This window comes from Argiope bruennichi, chromosome 5 (assembly GCF_947563725.1).
Source record: "Argiope bruennichi chromosome 5, qqArgBrue1.1, whole genome shotgun sequence".
NCBI classification, from domain to species: domain Eukaryota; kingdom Metazoa; phylum Arthropoda; class Arachnida; order Araneae; family Araneidae; genus Argiope; species Argiope bruennichi.
The window spans coordinates 60,911,726-60,934,090 of NC_079155.1; the positions used below are offsets into that span (position 1 = coordinate 60,911,726).

Below are 22,365 nucleotides of genomic sequence, written 5' to 3' on the forward strand. Positions count from 1 at the left end.
GAAATTTCAAGATTCAGTAACTTCGGCAAGTAAAATTAATTAATTAAAGAGTAATGGAATAATAGTAAATGGCATTTGTTTTCCAATTGAAAAAAAAAAGGAAAGTAAGAAAAGGCGCAAAATTCTTATGCATAAGAATTTAATGGCATAAGAATTGTTTTCGCCGTATGAAGATAATCAGTCAATTTTAAACTGACATTTGAGCTGAGAAATCAAAACATAAAATAATATATATATATTTTTTATTTCTATCAGCAGTATTTTGACAATACAAGAAATGCAATCTACCGCCAAAACCATAACCAAGCAATGAGAAATAGTAAACCAGTAGTTGAAGCGAAATGATATATGTATGCCAAACGCGAGAGCGTGTTCAAATGTTGTAACACATAAAATTAGAGTTAAAATTAAATTTTGCTTTTTAAAATTAGCAGCATGCCCTTCTTTTCATTCAATATTTCTACATCTCACTCCGCACAAATTCCTTCAATACTTCATTTTGTACATTAGCCAAATAAAAGTTTAAGAAAAAAGCATAAATTTCCAAAAATTTTTGTTTGTTATTATTTGATTTCTTATTTCGAAATTCTCATTTGAAATAATTTGATAGTTTAATGCAGAAAAAAAAAAAAATGTTTTGTTCATTCACTAAAGAAATGGAAAGTTTCATATTGTTCTTTTCCAAAACGTTCCCATTACACTAAACTCTAGATACAGCAATACTTATATTATTATACATATAACGTGGAAACTGTCTAACATTTATTAAAGAAAAACATTAGTTTAATCCGCCGTTTACGGTAGCTTCACAATTTATCCATCAAGGATATAAAGCCCAATTTAACGAATATATTTTAAGATTCGGGAGCTTATTTAAAGCCTCAAAGAGCTTTAAACGTTTAAAAGCTGATAATCAATCTTGCTGATCCAGGCAATTCTGAAAACAAAAATTAAAGTGCCCTTCTGATAAATCGATGCTTCCGCTTAAAAATTCCTAATGATGAATTTGTAGAGATTGAAGATAATAAACAAGCATGTAGTGATTTAGAATATCAGTACAATAATAAGAGAGAAACATAACAAATACCATAATAATTTTAAAATAAGCGAATTTTGTATTTAACATTCCTTAATTAACAATAAATTTTATGAAAAATCAACAATTTTATATTTTAAACTAGCGAGAAATAGGTACGAATTTCCGAAAATTCTCGAGTAAGTACAGACCATATAAGGCTTCTCTATAGCATATTATTGATCACAAGTTATAAATATAGCATATATATTAAAACATAAAAGCGGAAAATAAATTTTAAAAATTCTTTAAAACTAAATGCATTATTTTAAAAGATTTTACTTTTTTTTCCATTTAATTCTTTTTATTATATAAATATAACTCCAAACATAAATAATATATTAAAATACAAAAAAAAAAATTATAAAAACATTTTGTAAAAAAATTAAAATGTTTTCTGGGAATATTAAGCATACATACAGAATTCTAATCATAATTTTGTGTTTTTCTGAATTAAAATTGATTTTTCAATAAATAAAAGACACCGAATACAAAATGTTTTTTTTAGCTATATAAATTTATTTTAATGCTTAAGAAAAATCCTCGTAATAAATGTTATAAAAATTTATAAAAAATAAATATAATTCTATAAATTAATTTTATAAAAATTTATCTACAAATTTCCTCAAAAATTTTGTAGTCTAGAACGTTCTAAAGAAATAAAAAACTGTTGGGGGGGGGGGAGTACATCATTTAGAGGTAAAAGTCATATACTTACTGCTTTGAACTTATTAACTGTTTATTTATACAACAATACGTGTTTCATTACTATTTCATTCGCATATAAATCATATATTCTTTGGAAACAAAATATTAAAAAAAAAATCATATTTCGATCATTTTTTTTACTGATTTTAAAATTTATTCTTTTATTAAATTAAAAAATTAAATCTGATACACACAAATAAATCCCATCTTTGAAGAAATTGGTAATAGTTTTCCTTGAAAATTTCACTTTATTTTTTTATAAAACAGCACTGTGTAAAAACTGCAACTAGTAATTTTTATAATATGACAGAAACTGTCTCTTTCTCTCTCTGTATATATAAACACTTATTCTAGCAACACTTTTTAAAGATGAATAAATAAATAGAGAGCAAGTAAACTCAAATTTGAAATTTTTCATAAACATATTATGCAAATTTATGAAATAACTAAATTTACTTTTAACTAATTTAGCCTTCGATAAAAGAAGCAATTCATATTAGTAATATTTTACAAAATTGGAACTGAACTTTTTGAATAATTTTAGAAAAAGAGATGAGACATTTTATAAGAACAATCAATATTTTAAATATTTTTTTAACAATTTTACACATATTGCATTTAAATAACTAAATTATGGAAAACTTAACTTCACAATCACTCATCCCTTCAGCGTTAGATATTCGATTTTAGTTGGATAATCATTTCCCTAAAGGAATGCAAGATAAATTATTTTACAAATTGAGTAAATGATTGAATCATTCGGTAAATGTAATATGCACCATCGTAATTTTTGTCTTAATCCCGAAAATAATAATTAAATTCTGCAGGCAATATCTTTATTCGAATGCCGTGGAAGCCATTTTTATTTAAATTTTGTAGAGTTCAAATATATTAAGAAGCATTATATTAAAATATCAAAAATAGAATTCAAGTAACTTTTGAGATTAAAAATCAAAGGAATTTAGAAAAATGCATTTTCTGAACAACTCTGCTTATCAAATCCATACAAACTAAATTGCAAAAGCTAAAACTGATGATGATTCTTATCTTCAAATGAAAAATGACCAGTGCTTGATAGTATAAAGTGGAAACAAACTTCTTACAGTGCCGACTTTCGCGCGCTTAGAATGGAAAAAAAAAATCGATTCTCTTTACAGGATTAAAGCAAACATTCATCACTTAATATCCATCTTACTACTTTCTTCTTTCTTTGCCTCTCACAAATTCGTGACACATTCTTTCTTTCTTTTTTTTTTTTTTTTTTTTTTTTTTTTAGAATTATTATAATTTATTCTTACTTCGATTGAGTAGTTGAAAATCATATAAAAGGTGTCCCAAAATATCATTCTTTAAACTTCAAGGACAGTTCATACGAAATGCATATAGCTTTATATGGCAAATCTTTCAAATATTTTAATTAAGAGTATGTGACAATTTGCATACTTTAAAAAAAAGGCGATTTTTAAATTTAATTTTGCAAGGCAGGAAATTACGGAAATGCATGATATGCATAACATTTAAGAAGCGGAAAGTTCATGAATTAACTTTTAAAAATATAATTAACTATGATAAAGAGATTAAAACTTCGCCCTTGTTTTAAAACATGTCTTTTTCACACAAATTTCTGTATGTATATATAAGACTTTGTATTGCGTTTATATGAAACTATATATTATAATAATATAATGTAACATGCAGTTTATTACATCTGCTAAATTTGCTCTTATTTATTTCTGAAAAATAATATATTTTTGAGAAATTATTTATAATGAAAAATATCAGGTATTTTATATATTTTCAAGTTAAATAATATTCAATGCGTTTTTTTTTATTTTATTAAAAAGAAAATAAGTTGACAACCATTATTGAATCTTTTCTCATAGATATTAATTTTAGAGTGATTTTATAAATAATACTTTTATAATGAGAAAATTGGTACACTTAGAAAAATATATTTTCGAATTGTTATTAAAGAACAAATACCTTCAGAGACAAAAATTTGTACATTATTTTATAATGAAAATAGGCCACTTTTCCTAATAATGATATTTCCTTGTAAAAATTCCCTTTACATACAATTCACATTCGAAAACAAGCCTTTTTTTTTTCCCATCAAATGTTTGGGTTGAGGACTATATTTTATTTAGTGTATCCTTTTCGTTTAGTTAATTCAATGACAAAGAACTTCCTGCATTGCCCTTCTTTGCGTTTGGGACTATAAGCAACACTGTACAAAAAGATCAGTTCAAGTTTGTAAACTATCTTTGGGACTTAAATATTAAAGAATAAATTTCTTATTGACTCATTAGAATCTAGAGATTCGTTTTCTAGTTGAACAATTTTGTAGAAATTGTTGATTTACTAAATTGAAGGTCCACTTTGAAACTACATAAAAGCTATTTTGAAATGGATTCATAGCTTTGAACTGCGGGTGACTATAAGAACAAAGCTTGAGCCGTTTCTCCACAATCCCAAATGTCATGATGGTGACTAGATTAGTATATACAATAAATTTCAAAAATATACAATAGATTTTTTACGGATTTTGACTTCGAATCCAAGTTGTCTAGTCCGGAAGGACAATATCACCAACAAAGTAGTCAGAAAGCCACCCAGAAAATCTATAATTCAAAATATAGTTCCAGTTAAAAAAAATTATGTTCATAAAATTTTATTCTACTAGTGTAACATACACAAAAAGACCTTTCTTGTATAAATTGACAATTTTGATATACGGCGCATTGTTCAGGATGAAATTATTAGCCTATTTCTCACTAATAAAATATTAATTATATAAAATGATTGTCACAAAGTCCTAATGGTTGGGGATTACTCTAATAATGGCTCATAATTCGTTTTACCAAAATGCATAAATAAAAGAATCACTGCTTTTGTAAAAGATAAAGTTAAGAAGAAGAAACCGATGAAAGAAAACAACATACAAAAAAAAAAATGAAATTCTATTTTACAGAGGGCCTTAAGACATGAAAGCCCTTGCAAACAAGGGCAAGACCTTTTCGAACAAGGAAAATCCCTTTCATTTGTAAGCTCTATACGACTTCATCTCTTTTATTGGAAAAACCTGCGACACATCCCAGGAAAAACCCATCGATTACCTTCTTCTAAGGCGGTCAAATCAGTCTGCCCACCAAGCTTATTCCCAATGATTTACGTCGCCAAACCTAGTGAATCCGAAAATCTATTTAGGGAAACCGTCGAAGTCTCACAGAAAACCCCTAAAAAATTGCACATTTTGAAATAAAAATGCAAGTATAGTGGAGATAACTTTGGGCTAACTTGGGTTTGGTCTCGTCAAATATTTCGCAAGTAAATTGGTGACTGTTTGTAAATTCATTATGAAAATATCCATGAAAATCACGCGAACTATTTAATAAAAAAATAAACAGAAAAGATAAAGCCGCAAGAGCTCATAAAAATATACCAGAGGTTGAAAAAAATTAATAATCGATACAAAGTGAAAATTTATATGCTATATATTTCAGTATTTTCATAGCAAAATTTGAAAGAAAATTTCGTACAGCACATTAAAAAATAACAATAAAAATACTTTGTATTATTGTTGGGTATGAATCTTTGCTTTCATGAAATAATTCGTAAATTTTTCACACATATGTTGATTTTAAATTGCTAATATTCGGAACAAGAAAATTTCATAATATATATTTAAATAAGAAAGGCAGAAAAAAAATGTCTCAGTTTAAAATAGGTTTCATACTTAAGTTGAGAATTTTTCAACATACTGCCATCTAATTTCATAAACCATGGCATAACACTGAGGCGTTTCAGAAGATGTGCTTATGAATAAGTTTTTAATTCAGGACAAAATGAAATCAAAAGCAAAAGAAACATGATAGGTGTGATGCAATTTTAGATGTGTGTGTGTGTGTATTTGTGTATTTGTTGTGAAGCATGATGCAGTTTGAAGACAATGAAGATACTTTTAATTTCGTGACGTCGTTTTATTTCATTTTGAAGAAGCAAGCATATGTACAAGCGATGCGCACACAGAGCGACACAAAAAACGGAATGAGGAAAAAGCTCTTGGACATTTTATCCCTGGTCTTATATAACCTATGATTTTGATAGGGAAAATATTTCTTTACAGTGCTAATGAATTATGAGATTTCGATAGGGATTTTCATTACACGGGTGGACAAGGTAGGGGAAACACAGGGAGATTTTAAAAAAGAATTTGCTTGATCAGCGGTATGTTATCTCTTCACGCGTAGTGTGGGAAAGTTAGATTTTAGCTGATTCTACAATTTAACAAAGTTTCTCTTGAATTAATTAAGTAGAGACAGTGGAATTGTATCACGAAATAAGAGAATATTTTAGAATGAAGTTACTATGGGCTAAATTAAGATGAAGTCACTTTGAAAATTAATTAAATTGAAATTAGAGTTTAAAATATCATTATATAATATATGCGATTATTGAATATTACTTCACTACTCCATTCATTGAACAACATCAGATATTTGGTATAAAAAGAAATAAGAAAATGATGAATAGAATTAAATCCGCACATTTTTTTTTCTCCAGTTTTTGGAAATTTATGTATTGATTATGATTTTTTGATATTAGCAGAATCCTAGTAATGTTTTTTTTTTAATTTTTATTTTATTTTACTAATCATTTTTTTTTATTTTTTACTAATTATTTAGTTTACGAAATATGTAAACTAAATGATTAGTAAAGCAGTGCGACATTTGTTTAAAAATTACTTATGTAAATGGATGATTATAAGCGCCATATACATTGTGCACCTTCTTTCAATCTACAACTGCACTTCAAAAAGCAAGATACTTGAATCCAAATAAAAACTGCGAATTTTAAGCAATTATGCCTTAATTATGATCCGATGCATTTCAAATCCATTATTGCGTATTGTATCTAAGGGCATAAAATATGGCATTCAGCCTTTTTTTTTTTTTTTTTTTTTTTTTGGAGAGGGGACTTTAATTTGGTATCCAACAGAATATTTATAATGGAAATAGTTAATTTTGAAAGATGTAACCTTAGAGAAAAAAATCAATTTTTATCTAAGGCTACGTTATCAATTTTTTTTATGTATAATTCATTCCTGATTGTATCATTGAGATCGTTTTACCATTAAGGCATTCGTTATTTTGCTCGAGTATATAAATAAATATCTAGTATAGTTCTATCACTTTACATGGAAAATTAGATTTAAATATTTTTATCATTACTTTTCATATATTAAATTGTCAGACCATTCACGTGGTTTCTAAAACCAATTACTACAAATAGGATTGAATCAAATTAATATAATTTTCAGTGATTAATCTGCAACTAGGCAGACTAGTCAACTGCCTAGAACCATTAGGCTGAGAGAGGGCCGCTGAGGAAAATCGATTTTTAGAAGATATTTTCCTACTTATCTATTTTAATAAATGAATTGGTTAAAAAAAATTCTATTAATGATAAATTAGTATTAATTCTTTATCCAGTATAATATGACCTTACTTTCACATAGTTATCAGAATATTTATGAAACAGAATCTCTGCTCGCAAAAATTGCTTCAATTAACTGTGTACAAACGTTAATGCCGGGCAGTTTAGAAGATTAACAAAAATTATCAACAACACAACAAAAATTATCAACAACACAACAAAAATTATCAAAAATGTGCCGAAATGTGAAGCTAAATTGGTCATCTTATTAAAAAAGGGGTCTCATAAATATGCACTGACCAAGGCCGCAAAATACCTAAAAACGCCACTGTTTCTTCTGAAAGGCCTTCTAAAAGAAGCATAGAAATCAAAAACATACAATCTAACATTTAACTGTTAAAGTTAATTTTAAAATTCTATTTCTGAAGCAATACAATCAGTAAACAATGGTGAAAGAAAAAAAAAAAGAATTCAGAACTGATTTCAAATAGGTATACATAACAAGGTAAGGCGGTTTAGCAATGGAGCCAACTGCAATTACTAAACCTTTAATCATTTAACCTTAAGTGTCTATAGAAAATGGAGAAAAGTGTAGGCGTAGAATCGTGGTAATAAAAACTAGTTATTATACAAGCTGAGAAAAGAATGAAACGGCAAAAACTGTTCCAATGAACAAAGAAACGTAAGAAAGAAAGAAATCCGCACCCTTTTATGTTAACTTTTTCACGCAATTGTCTCAAGTGTGAAATTTTAGATATGAGCTCAGCCAGATTTTTGTACCCGTGAGAGGTGTAACCAAAACCGGAATCAAACCAAGTACTAGATTGCTACTTGAGTCCATCCAACAAGGAAGAAACATGCACGATAAACGGACCTTCCGCCGGATGTCCTAAACCGCTTTCCCTGGCAGATACAACTTCCCGCCACAGCCAATCATGGCGAAAGCGGGTCAAGGACAAGGAATGGGGATATCGACATAACGCACACAAAATAAAATGATTTATGGGATCAAAGCTACCGCTACCTATGACTGTGATCTTTACATAGAAAATTCCGATAGAGAAAGAAATAGTTACATCTGGAAATAAATCATATCGCAATTACCTTATCTAATATGTTAAAATATTACGGCGAAATGGAAATGTTATTGATTTTTTTAAGGGAAAATGGGGCTTGGTAAACTCAGGAATCATGAAAATATGCAGATGAATTTTTACTTTCGTGCATATCACCAAAAGCAATTAATCTTTGAGAGAATCGTTTAAAAGTACAAAAATTAATTTAAACAAATTTATTAGATATCTCATCAGAAAAAGTAGAACCCAGAATTTCGATAAAGAAAATGCTCCATATATATGTTACCATGAAGCATCGGTTATAGTTATACATTTAAATATCACCTGTGAATTTTACATCGAACAATTTTAAATTCACTGAACAGACATTGGTTTGTGACACCCCCCCCCCCTTTCTTTTTTTTTGTCTATATCTCCAGATTATATTACATCAAACTAAATTGCAAAAATAGTAATAAAATAAAAACATAATTTTACAAATGACTAAACACTAACGCGAATTTTTTTTAAATTTAAAATTGAACAATGCTTCTACAAGAGAATAAATTCCCATTGACTAAAAAAAATGCAAAAAGTTAAAATGGATTTTTTTCCCCAAAGCAATGCGAATAATATAACTGAAACAGTTTTGAAAAAAATTGGAAATTAAAATTTAAGCCTTTTGACTATATATAATCGACATTGGATTCAAATTTTTATATAAAGCTACTTAGCCAGTTGATTTCAACCGCTAACTAGGTAGATCGATGTTTTTTTTTAGTCGCAAAACAGAGACCAACATATTTCAAAATCTATCGTCGATATTAGCAAACACAAATACACAAGGATGTCATTTTGATTTAGAGAATTTTTTGCTAAAATTCACTACACACTGAAATGTCATTAAAAAGCAATATTTCATTTTATTCTTTGATTGAACAGTTAAGGCCACGAAAATATTTAAAAATTTAGACGCAGAATTTTTATTTAGCAAAGAAAGTAGTCGAGTGCGAAAACAGGTTACGAGCTACTATCATTAGGTATTTCATTGTTGAAAAAGAGATCGGTATCATGTTCGCATGCAAAATGACAATTAAACTTTAGAATAAAATTTATCATGCGGAATAAAGGACACAACGCCAACCTCCACGCTTTGCTTTAGTTACGTTTGTAAGGTCACTTATTAGTCGTTATTTTATTTCATTTAAGAAATACTAACTATGTCCACTTTTAAACTTCTAAACGATTGTGGTCCATAAGACCTATGGCATAGTGAGAGAATCCATATGTCTGAATTCCAATTACTGCCAATATCTTACAGTATACATCCTTCATAGTAAACTTTAAGACTACAATGTGTCGAATTCGAAAAAATCTAAGCTCACGGAGGTCGGGGGAGGGGGGGGGAGGCAAAAATTACCTTTTTTTTTTTTATTTTCTCGTATACATAGGTATAGAGAAAATATAGCAATCGACAAAAAATTCGATCTTGTTATTTTCACTAATCTCCATGTTTTAGACCTCCCTGATTTCGAAAAATATATTTTTGGAAAATGTCCGTCTACCTGTCTGTCCGGGACAAAAATGACTCGAAAACGCTTCGAGTCAAACGGTTGAAATTTCATATACGGTCTTTACACCAAATTTGCGGATTTCTATTCTTTTATATAACATTCGTTCAGAGAAAGTCTGTCTGTCCGATTGTCCAAATAAAAGTTTATGCGATAACTACACACAGTAAAGAATTATATAAATAAATTCGATACATAGATTTAAAGTTTAAAGTGTAGACATCTGTCAAATTTTGAGCCAAAACCAATAACGTGTTAAATGTCGGTCGATTGTACTTTCAGAAACATAAACACGATAATTAAAATCGCTATGACTTAAATATATCAAATTTTGTAATTATAAGTGCGGTTTTGTGTCAGATCTTTATTTCAATCGGTTGAGAAAAACGTGTCTAAAACGTAAATTCGATTTTTGGATGCAATTAACGCATGCCAGGGATTAATCTCCAAATAGCTCACTAAGAATGATATGATAGATTCAATAAAAATGCTAAATTCACGTCAAAAGTTAGTGTTTCGTTAACTATTGCACGCCAGTACAAGACGTTCTCTGGCACGACAAATTTATTGCAAAGTATGCGAGAAAATTTAGTGGAGACTACTCCCGTTGGTTTTAGAAATGCTTACTTATTTTCTATTATAAATAATTAATATAAAATAATTGCTATAACACTAAAACGATTTTCTTCATCTTATTCATCCTTTTTTACCCATTGTCATATTTCCCAACTTCCGAATTGTACCAATTCGTACAAATCTCAAAACGATTCGTGCCGATTCGTTCGAATCGTACCGATTACCTTCAAAATGGATGCGCAAAATGAATATAATTCTAAACTTAACATAAGATTGCTGTTATCTCAAAATGCAAATAATTGTTTCATTCATAAGTATTAAAACAAGCATAGGAATAATTTATATGCAAACTTTTGTAGATAATATAAATATTTTTTTAAAAATATAAGCACTACAACAAAAATTGCATCTTTTTAATTTCCAAGAGTTCTCTGCTACTTTTATCTATACTCTTATTATACAAAATATCATTCAAGAAAATCTTAACTCAATAGTTTGCCTTAAAATTTATTTTAGGATACAAAGTTTGTCCGCGACCTTCTTTTTAGACAAAATAATTTCAAGCCAACTTAATTATTTATAAATAAAAAGACCCTTTTCTTTATTAAATATTATAAAACTAAACAAGCCATGAAAATATCTTTATACACTCCAAAACTGGATTGTGTGATGTATATTAACCTCTTACCGTTCAAATATTCATTTATTCCCGGTTAAGTCGTATTTCAGCGTTAAAGCGAATGAAAAGAATATGTGGCAGACAGAACTGATGAGAGTAAACGTTTTCAATCTTTAAAAAGAAATGGAATTTTTTTTTTAAATATGAGATACATTTACTAGTTTGATTAGATTTTCTAAATTTTAATCCAAGACTCTAAAATTCGAGGAATTAACTTCAGACGTAGCCTAGAGAGAGGAGAAAAAGGGATAAAAAAATTGCAACACTATATAGCAAATGCCAGAAGTCTGTTGTTTCAAAAACTTTGCACATTAGAAGTTTGTAGAAAGACCGTTGTACATCGAACTACCGTCAACAAGTTTCATTTCAATGAAATAAAGCTAAAGCTTATTTAAATGAAATACCGTTCTAGCACAAGTTCATTTAAATGAAATATAGTTATGGTATTGATATAGTCAAATGAAATATAGTTATAATTTATAAATAAAAATGTAAAGAAACTTTAGAGTATCAAGCAATTTCGTAAAAAGGAAACCTGTTAATTAAATGATGTTTAGATGCGATGACAAGAAAAACTTTCATATTAATAAGCCATATATTTGCTAAAAATTTACTTGAATATAGATATTCCTCTTGCTAAAAATATATAAATAAAACAGCTTTGAGAATTCACCATTTATTAAACATTTTCCAATTTTTATTATTTTTTTCATACATTCAAGCAGTACGAAATTTGTTAGGAAACTAATAACTATATATGCATTATCGAATAACGGTCGACATACACAAATATTGCCATAATGAAGGGAAGCGTTTCAGAAAAATTTCAGTAAGAATGCAATAATTTGATTTTTTTTTCACAGAAATTTTTTATCATACTATTATTATTTTTTTTTCTCCTAGTTGGATTTTGGATTTTGAACAAAATTACTTCCCTTTTACGATTTCATTGCCAGGATAAAGTTTAAAAAGGCAAACACATATGAGTGCCATATACGGAAATTGACTGAAAAAAAAAAAAAAAAAACTAGATTGTATTAAATCTTTTGAAATATAAATTTCCAGACGGATGAATGCAGTAATTCAATAAAGAAACTACCAATATCCTGATACATCGGAATTACTTATTCAAATGCTCTCTGCATAACAATTTATAAGTAAATTGATAGGAAAGAAGTTCACATGAAATCGAAAGCTGGAGAGGATTTCAAAAAACTTCTGCCCACGGATTTAAAAGAATCATTGAAAAAAAAGAGGAAAAACAATGGAAAAAGTGTTCAAAAAAAGGAGGGGCTGTGCACAACTTTCCAAATTCATGATAAATCTAAATTTTTCATGACTGTTCAAATCCATGAAAAATGTAAAAGTCTAACCATAGAGACAAGGCTTTAAGTGAATGAGACTGTTGCAACATAAATCATAAATATTTCATTTAAAAATAACTCACGAGTAGTTTAATAATTATAAATATTATTTTGTAAATAGTTGAAAATTCAGATTGGCAACAGTGATATGTTTTGGAACTTTTGAATTTGTTATTAAAAAAAACGATATTAGAATTTTGAATGAAAATAAGTTGATGTATAAAAGAGCAAATAAAAAAGATAATCGGAAAATAACTTGGAATAAGGAAGTCATTGAGCAGTTGGAAAAATGTAAAAAAAGATTTGGCAAATTTGCTGTTCAGTCTCACCCAAATCCAGAATTACCCTTTTCGTTGTGCACAGAGGCTTCAAATACAGCAGTGGGTGCGGTTTTACAACTTGAAAATGGTGGATGGAAACCAATTGAATTATTTTTCTTCCAAGAAGCTTAACCACGCACAGCAAAAATACAGTATATATGATCGGGAAATTCTCGGAATTTGTCTATCCATTAAATACTTCAAACATATTCTAGAAGAAAGAAAATCCCCAGTGTACACTAGCCACAAGCCATTAATCTACGCATTTTTGCAAAAGCCCGATAAAGCATCTCCATGTCAAATTAAACAACTTCAATATATTTCAAAATTTATAACAGAAATTAAATCCATTACAGGAGAAAGTAACGAGGTAACGGACACTTTATCAAGAATTGAGGAAATTGCTTTAATGGATTATGAACTATTTGCCAAAGAACAAAAACAAGATGATGAATTTTAAACATGTCAAAAATCTACAAGGTTTATCATTTAAAAAGTATCCCCTTCCATCTGGAAAATATTTATGGCGTGATACTTCAACACAACATATTAGACCTTATATACCTAAAAATTTTCGCATGATGATATTTCATCAATTTCACGGATTGTCCCATTCGGGAATTAAATCAACGGTGAAATTAATTTCCTCAAAATTTATATGGCCAAATATTAAGAAAAATGTCCAGCAGTGGGCGAAGCCGTGTATTCCATGCCAAAAATCGAAAATAACCCGCCATACAAAATCAGTATCGGGTGAATTTCAAAAACCATCAGGAAGATTTCGGGAAATACATATTGATATTGTAGGTCCACTACCACCATCAAATGGCAACACCTACTGTCTAACATGTATAGATAGATACACGAATTGGATGGAAACTATTCCGCTGAAAAACATCTTTGCAGAAACAATATCAAAAGCTTTTTATAGCAATTGGTTAATAAGATTTGGAGTACTTTGGAAGCTTATTACTGATTGTGGAACCCAATTTTCATCTGAGATATTTCAAACCCTGTCACGAATCTGCTGTAATAAGCTTTCACATACTACAGCCAATCATCCGCAGTGCAATGGAAAGGTGGAAATACGTATATGTAAAAATATACACAGATCAATAAAGGCTGCTTTAAAAGCCCATAATAATGTATCATAGAGTGAAACGTTACTCTTAGGTTTACGAACTGCGATCCACGACGAGACTAATTATACAACAGCAGAAATGATATATGGAGAAAATATTAAATTTTCTGGAGAATTCTTTGAATCAAATATACAGCATATATCGCCAGGAACTTTTATAAATGATTTACAAAATGTTATGGATGAGACCAAAAGAAACTCAACGAAAAAGACATCCAAAAATATTTGTGCATAAAGATTTAGAATCAAATTCTCACGTTTTCCTTCGCATTGATAGAGTGCGAAAGCCACTCGAACCCTCTTATGAAGGTCCATATGTTATTATCAGCCGTGCACCAAAATATTTTACTCTGAGGATAAAGAATAAAAAAGTGAATGTAACGATAGACAGATTAAAGCCAGCATATCTACTACCACAAGAAAATCCTGAAGAGAAGCTTACAACTCCAACATGTATGAAGAATGCACCTGAACCACAGCCAGCTAAGATTTAAACCAAGGAAACTGTGGCTCAACCTGATCTTAAATCAGCTTTAAGACAATCTCGAACTGGTAGAATTATTAAGACACCATTGAGATTCAAAATTTAACTACTTCCTACTTCCAAACGTAATGTTCATTACTGGCAGGGGTGTATATGTTGCTACATAAGTCATACATATTTCATTTAAAAATAACTCACGAGTAGTTTAATAATTATAAATATTATTTTGTAAATAGTTGAAAATTCAGATTGGCAACAGTGATATGTTTTGGAACTTTTGAATTTGTTGTTTAAAAAAACGATACTAGAATTTTGAATGAAAATAAGTTGATGTTCATTTGATAATATTATTTATAATGTAATAAGATTTCGTTTTATCGTAAATTTATCTGCATTTCATTTTGTTGACACACGAATGCAACAAGACATTATAATACTTCAAGTACATCCTAGGAAGGTATAAGTAACTAGTGTGCACTTGCACATATTATTCTGCAATAAAATAATGCAATTTAAATAAAAAATATATATATGTACCTTTAATTTAAAACTGTATTTAATTCAAACTGAGACGATTCAATTTCGCAGATGCTTCTTTAATGCCCCGTAAAATTGCGTTTTTTATAACTTCTTTCCTGATAACACGACTCAAAAGAAAGTAAATGTATTCAAATTTAAAACTAGGCATCAATTTCGAAATCCTATAAATATAAAAAGGAATTCCAGTCAAGAAACTGAAGACTACAGAGTCTCATGTCTATTTCAACGATAATTTCAGCTCAAAATTCAATTAAAATCTCTAACCCATAAAACGTTCAGCAGGAATAAAACTCAAACCAAAAATAAATAAAAATGAAGGCATCATTAAAGTACAATTGAGGCTTCGATAACATTAAAATGTAGAGGAAAAGTTTTTCTCCTTCTAGAATTAAAATCTCGAAACAACTCATTAGTCGGAAACTTTTCGGCATATATAAATATTAAAGAAGGAAGATGATCTTTGTCGGTATCATCATTGCTAAGAAACGAAGAAAATAATTCTAAATTATACCCTTTTTTTCATGATAAATTTTTGGGAATAAGAAAAAAAAAAGGGAGGGGGTAAGAAAAATATTTAACGGATAAATTTTAATTTAGATGTTTTAAAGACGTACTTTTTAAGTCGAGTACAATAGAAAAATTCAAACAAATAGAAGTTGATTTCGAAAAAGAAAAAAAAAAAAAAAAAACCTTAAAATATATTAATTTGAAAAAGTACAATTTTTCTTTTAAAAAGTACTCTCTGTTTGGACTCATCTGCAATTAAAATTATTGTTCTGAATGAACAAATTTCATATGCAGACTGAAGAAGGCACAGAAAAAAAATTCTGCAAAAAGGGGGGGAGGGCAATGTTAGCATTTTGTATAGAAATGGCCAGCATACTGAAAATATGGTACTCGGAGCGAAGTTGATTAACAAAAGATCATTACCTGAAAGTTTCGTAATTTCGCCTACATTTCTGTATGTGAGTTTTTTTATCGTTCGAATATCAATGCCATTTTGCTTAATCCATTTGCGTTCACTGAAAATATTGACCAGTTTTTGTCCCGAAAGTACTAAAATTTCACCAGTAGCTAACTTTTCACAGGGAATAATCAAGCATTTTGAATAGATTACAATTTATTCAGATTAATAAATGAGATAGTTAAATTGGATGGAGATGATAAGAATATATTTTGTATCTTAAGGAGTTAAGTAAGAAAAGCTCCTGTTCATAGACACCACAAGCTAAACAATCAAATTAAGATAGAACTTGATTATTATCAAGTTGTTTGTAACATCATTAATGATGGCAACGTCAATCATTCACTTTTTCCTTTCCTTTATTTAATTTAATGCCGCTATCATTATTAATTTCTTGTAACATGAACAAATTAATGAAGATGACTGTAAACGTTTCTAAATGTACGAATCCATTTTTTTTTTTTTTTTCCTTTTAATAATGCACGATATATTTTGTGTTCCTTCTTGAGGAGTAGACATTATATAGAGGCTTATGCAAAGAATGGACACTTCCTTGCAGAAACCCCTTCTTGAGAAGCAGCCTTTATATATCAATAAGGTGTCTTAAATACAAAAGTTCAAATCATAAACTTTGACAGCGAATTGGCAATTAGAGACAAATTCGATTAGCATATCTCATCAGCTGCCTTTTCAGTAAATTTTTGAACTGTACAGAGACTTTGTGGATACTTTGTATAACAATCCCAAATCATACAAACTACCAAACAAATGGCAAAGATCTTTCAGAAATTTCGTTGAAAACTTGAAATATAAGATAAAATGGATTAAAACAGGGGTTTCCTTCCCAACCATTAGAAATAAATTTCTTAAGTTCAGTCAGACATTTTGCAGCGATCCTGGAATTGGAGAATAAATAAGGAACTGATTAAAGATGTCATTGGTAATTTAATTAAACATAATATTTTAGAAATAACAACCACCTATGTAGCCAAAATTATTTTTGCTTACAAATGCCTGGGAAAAAAAATCGTGATACTACGTCTGGTCAAAGCAGATAGTTTACAAATATTAAAGCAAAAAATTGCAGACATTACGTAAAATAAATCCAAATATGTCATATTAAATATGATATATTAAAGCCATAATATGTTTTACAAACTCATTATTATATAGAAGAAAATTAATAAACAATTAGAACATTTCAAGACAGTGGAATATATGTCAGATTCTAAATATCAAATTAAATCAGTACTGAAGAAGATAAGTGCCTATTCAAGTAATTTTTTTTCTCCTTATTGCCAAACTATTTGCCATTTTAACATGCATCCAAATATATTAATGGAAAAACATCAGATGTACGCTTTTTTCATTAAATTATTTCATACTGTGGTCACGAAAGTAAATTTTGTTCCATATACGATCAATCCTGACGATTAACGAGGGCAAAAGAGAGAGGTGGAGAGGGAAGGGGAAAAAAATGAACAGAAAAAAATTGTACTGATAACCTATTCTAACTATTAATATCATTTTTACGATTCATTCACTGAAATGAAATAAATTATGAGCTTTAAATGTTCCATACCAATTGCAATAAACCTCGAATAGTATCCAAGCACAAATTTGCTGAATGCAATTATCAGTTTATGGTTTAGCGCATTTTAATTTATTCTAACATGTGATATTACAGCTTTAAAACTACTTTTTTTATTTTTACAAAATGTTGCGTCACTTGTAATTAATTCCGAAATGAAATGAATAAATCACATATCAAAGTATATTTTTGTCTTTATATTTTGAGTTAAATATTAATTTTTGAAGAGCAATTTTCACTTAAGAACAATTTTGCAATGCTCAGTAACGTTAATACCCCCCCCCAATACAAAGTGAATCCATGTAAAGAAATAAAACAAATAACATTAATAAAAGAGAAAAAAACCAATTAAATATTGATATTGGGAAATAAATAATATATTCCAAAGCAAGATGGTCTGAATTTTCATTCTCTTATAAATGCTGAAATTTCCACTTTATTTTTTGAGATGGTTCCCTTAATTTCTTTCCTTAACAATATAGATTTATTGGTACAATTTTAATAACTGATATTCAATATTAAGATACTTTATATGTATCAAAAATGCATTGTAAAACATTAACTAAATTCAAATTATAATTTTATTTATTTCAAACTATTAAAATTGCTAGTTAAATCATCTTAATAGACTGGACTATAGTAACAGCAATATTAAGAAATTTTATACAATTATATTTCAGATTTACTTGGTTTTGAGTGTATTTGATTGTTATAAGAGATGATAGTTATTACATAAAAGTAGCTACTGATCCCCCATCCTTCTAATTTCAGCCTCACCACAACGTACAAAAAAAACGGTTTACAAATCATGACATCAAATACATCTGGGACAAATTAAATTCTATCTGCATAAGCTTTTTCTTCAAATTTAATTTCATGATTTGAAGAAATTCATAATGATCAAAAGACTAATCTATCTCACCAATTTTTACATTAATAATTTTTTTTCAAAAATTTATATGTGGAATAAAATGTGCTATAATTCACTTTTACTTAACCAATAGAAAACCAATAACGTTTTTGCAACAAGAACTTGGGAGTTCTATGTAAGATATTATGGAAAAATCTCAACTCAGTTATGCATTCGAGAATCAAAAAAGTTTGTGAACCACTACATTAGTTGATTGTTTGTTAAAAGGGGGAAACAAGAAGAATAGCAACATACAATCAAAGGAAACAACAGAACATATCTTCTAATTATTTCAATAGACAAAAAAAAAACTTTTCTACTTTTTTTTAAATTAAAATTCTTATTTCAGCAGATTTGTCAGTCTAGCCGATAACGTTAAGATTAAATAAAAGGAAATTTTCTTTTAAAATCCATCAACCCATTTCAAAAGACAGAAGGGTTTTTATTTGATATTAAATTTCTTTTTTATATATATCATGAAACTAGAATAATCAAATGATATCAAAATTCAATAAATTGTTTTATTAAATCATAACTTTCACAATATCAACTTTTATCCAATAATTTATTCTCATAAAACTCAAAAGTTAACTTGGAATGCAATAATCAGTAATAAAAATTATTTTCAGACATTCATTTAGAATAAACTATTTTAAAGATTATTCTATAATTGAAAAGGTTTAATTGTCTTCTGTTGAATTTTTTCCAATATAAATTAGAAACTCATTATTGATTCTATTACTAAGAGCAAAAGATCCTATACTTATTAAGCAGCTGGATGTTTGTCCTTTATTTAAAATACGAGGTTGTTAATATGAAAGTTTTAAAAGGACGCAAGGGAAGACTTTTTAATACTCTGAATGTTTTTAGATTTTCCATCACATCATATATTATTTAAATAACTTAAAACAATCAATTTTATAATCTTCTTGAAATATATGTATTTTTCTAAGTTATAATTGCAATTGAGTATTCCCTTATTTATTTACATTCATAAGCAGATTTACTATATTTAGTGATCTTTCATGATAAAGTAGCATCTATTCAGACAAAAATATATAACATATAAAAGTTAAATAATATATCTACATATATACAATTTCTTGAAGTATCAGTAAATTTACTTTATATCAACAACAACTAATGGAAAAATTAAACCTGTCATTAAAATTTTTCAAGGGTTTTTTTTTCTTTTTTTAATTTTAGAAGATTATTTTATTCAATATTTTATTAAAAACTACAATCATATGCATTAAGAATTTTTCTTATATTATGAATAATTTTCTGGCAATTAAAAATGTAATAAGAATTTAAGTAAAAGCAAGAATTATGACAAGTTAAGTTTAAAGCAAAAGTTAAGTTTTTTAAAACATTTGTGAATTTTTTTTTATTATTATTATTATTATTATTATTATGATTCCAAAAAACAGATATTCCATATGTGTGTATATATATGTATGTATAATAGATTTTACAAAGAGAATATTTCCTAAATATGCATGTAGTAGACTTTTTTTATTAATTCCTGGAATTTTAATTTAAAATATTTTTATTTCAGGATCCTCTTTAATAATATAACTAACGCATATCTTTTATATAATATTGCAAGCATAAAGTTACATGCAGTCTTGTGAACTAAATTTCAGAAAACTTAATTTGTCTTTCAAACTATTTTCTTAATATTATATATAAAAAATAATTATAATCATTAAAAATAATATAATAAAACAAAAAGAGGGAAAAAATTTATAGAGGCAAAAAAGATTTATAAAATAATATTTAAAACAAACATTTCATTAGTTTTATTGGGGCATTTTTTCTTCTACTTAAAGCATAAAAACATGCAAAATGATTGACATGCAAATGCAAACTTTAAATAATAAAATTTAGTAACAAATAACAAAATTTAATTTCTATGAAGCCTTTCACAAGTACTTTAATCAATAAAATACTTTCATAAAAGAGAAATAATAAACAAAGCTAATTTTAAGATTTAAAAAGATCCAAATCAAAGTAGTATTATAACAAGATAATATATGATGAGTGATTTTAGATGAATAAAACAATGAGAAATATGCTTAAAAGACAATAGTTACTCAAAAAAAAATATTTTTCTATGCAAGAAAATAACTATTTAAATATTAAATTTTTCAGTTAACTTCCAATTTTACTATATTGAATATTAATTTTGAAGTGGCTTATATATTTCATTAATGAATTGCAAACACATACTCATAACAATACCCAAAAAAAATCAACTAATGGGGAATAAAGTGATTTTATATCATGAAAAAGACTACACTAAATTATTCTAACATGCATCAATATCATATTAAGAAAGTTTTTCCCAAGAGATAACTATGATAAAACTAACAGAGGATTCCAATAATATTCTCAACTTTATTTAGTTAGTTAACTTCTCCTAATTTATAAAACTAAAAATAACAGCTAAAACAAATATAAATTCTCTTCTGACAGAATTCAATTATTAAAAAGTACTAGTAGTTATCAATATGATTAATCTTAATATTTGTGCATTTTAATAAATGAGTAAGGATTTTGATAGAATTTTATCTTTTTAGATAAGAAACATTCATGATTAAGATATCAAGAATATTAAAATATTTCTTATAATGACAATACAAATCATCATAATGACATTTAAAAAAATAAATGTTAATTAAACTGATAGTAAAATACAAATCTGTAGATTTTTAATTTTTTCATGAGAAATCGTAAAACTTTATTTTAAAATTAAGCACTGAAATTCTAAAATTATAAGAAATATATCATCTGCATTCAGATGAAATATGAGATTTATTTATATATGTATACATATATAAATACATTTATCTATATGTATTAATTATATAAAAGGAAAAATACAAATATTATGGCCATATCGGAAAAAATAAGTACGAAACTAAAAGATTAATCAAAAATGCTATTTTTCACCAACAGAATACAAATTACTGAATGATCCTTCCTCTAAAATTCCCATTAATGTTTAGAAATTAAATTGTAACTGAAACATTACTGGCTTTTTCGATATACGAGAAATTTTACATGAAATACTACTTCTCTGATTAAACATTATGATAAAAAAAAAACGCCTCCCACAACAAAATATAGCAGAACTTACTAAAAATACTTAATTATAGCAAGGTTTTTATCACATAATAGTATTTCGATAGTAAGATATTTGTGTGAAAAGCATGTACATTAAAGAATTTCCTTTTCTTAAAAACTATTCTGAATGATCGCTACAATCTGTTCAAATCTTAAATAGCCGGCTAGCTATATAACAGTGTAGCAAGAATTTTTTTAAAAATTATACGCTTACCGCTTTCAGTGCTGCAAGTCTATCCTTAGTCATGATGGTAAACTTTAAGAGTTTATAATTTCACTGTATAATTTTCTAGGCGCTTTGTAGGGGTTAATCACCATAAAAATTGTAAAACTTCACTACACACATTATTGAAACCAACACAGCACAATTTCTCATCGATTTTCTGTCAGCACAGCCGGTCACTGAGGAGGAAGCGACATCTACAATTGACTCTAGGTACAACATGATACATGAAATGCACACTTTGAAATTGGGCGTGGCACTACGACAGTTTGTGCCTCTCAAATGATAATATTAAGAATAATTAAGTCTAGTTATGAATTTATTGAAGTGTTTGAAACATATTAATTAAAGGAAGTTGAATATTAAATTCTGCATCTGTTCCAAAGTAAATGGTTTATTTTCATTTTCAAGATCTTAAAATGCAAAAAAGAGTATCCAAAAGTAAATTCACAAGCTTTAGAATAAACGTCATTAAATAAAATATAGTTTTACCTTTTTTTGTGGAATTTGGCATTTAAAACTTTTTTAATAAATTACATCTACTTAACAGCCGTAACTGTAACTGGCAGAGCATGTGTTTACTTCTGCTAAAACAAAAA

At 27.7% G+C, this 22,365-nt stretch overlaps 1 protein-coding gene across 2 annotated transcripts in view; it reads right to left on the reverse strand.

The window, feature by feature from the left end:
• Positions 1–21,940, reverse strand: part of LOC129968459 (syntaxin-1A-like) — a 197,602-nt gene extending 175,662 nt beyond the window's left edge. For both annotated transcript variants that reach the window (XM_056082345.1, XM_056082344.1), the window contains exon 1: positions 21,758–21,940. In XM_056082345.1, coding sequence (XP_055938320.1) covers positions 21,758–21,790 — 33 coding nt within the window. In that variant the 5' untranslated portion in view covers positions 21,791–21,940. The remainder of the gene's footprint in view (positions 1–21,757) is intronic.
• Positions 21,941–22,365: the final 425 nt, after the last annotated feature.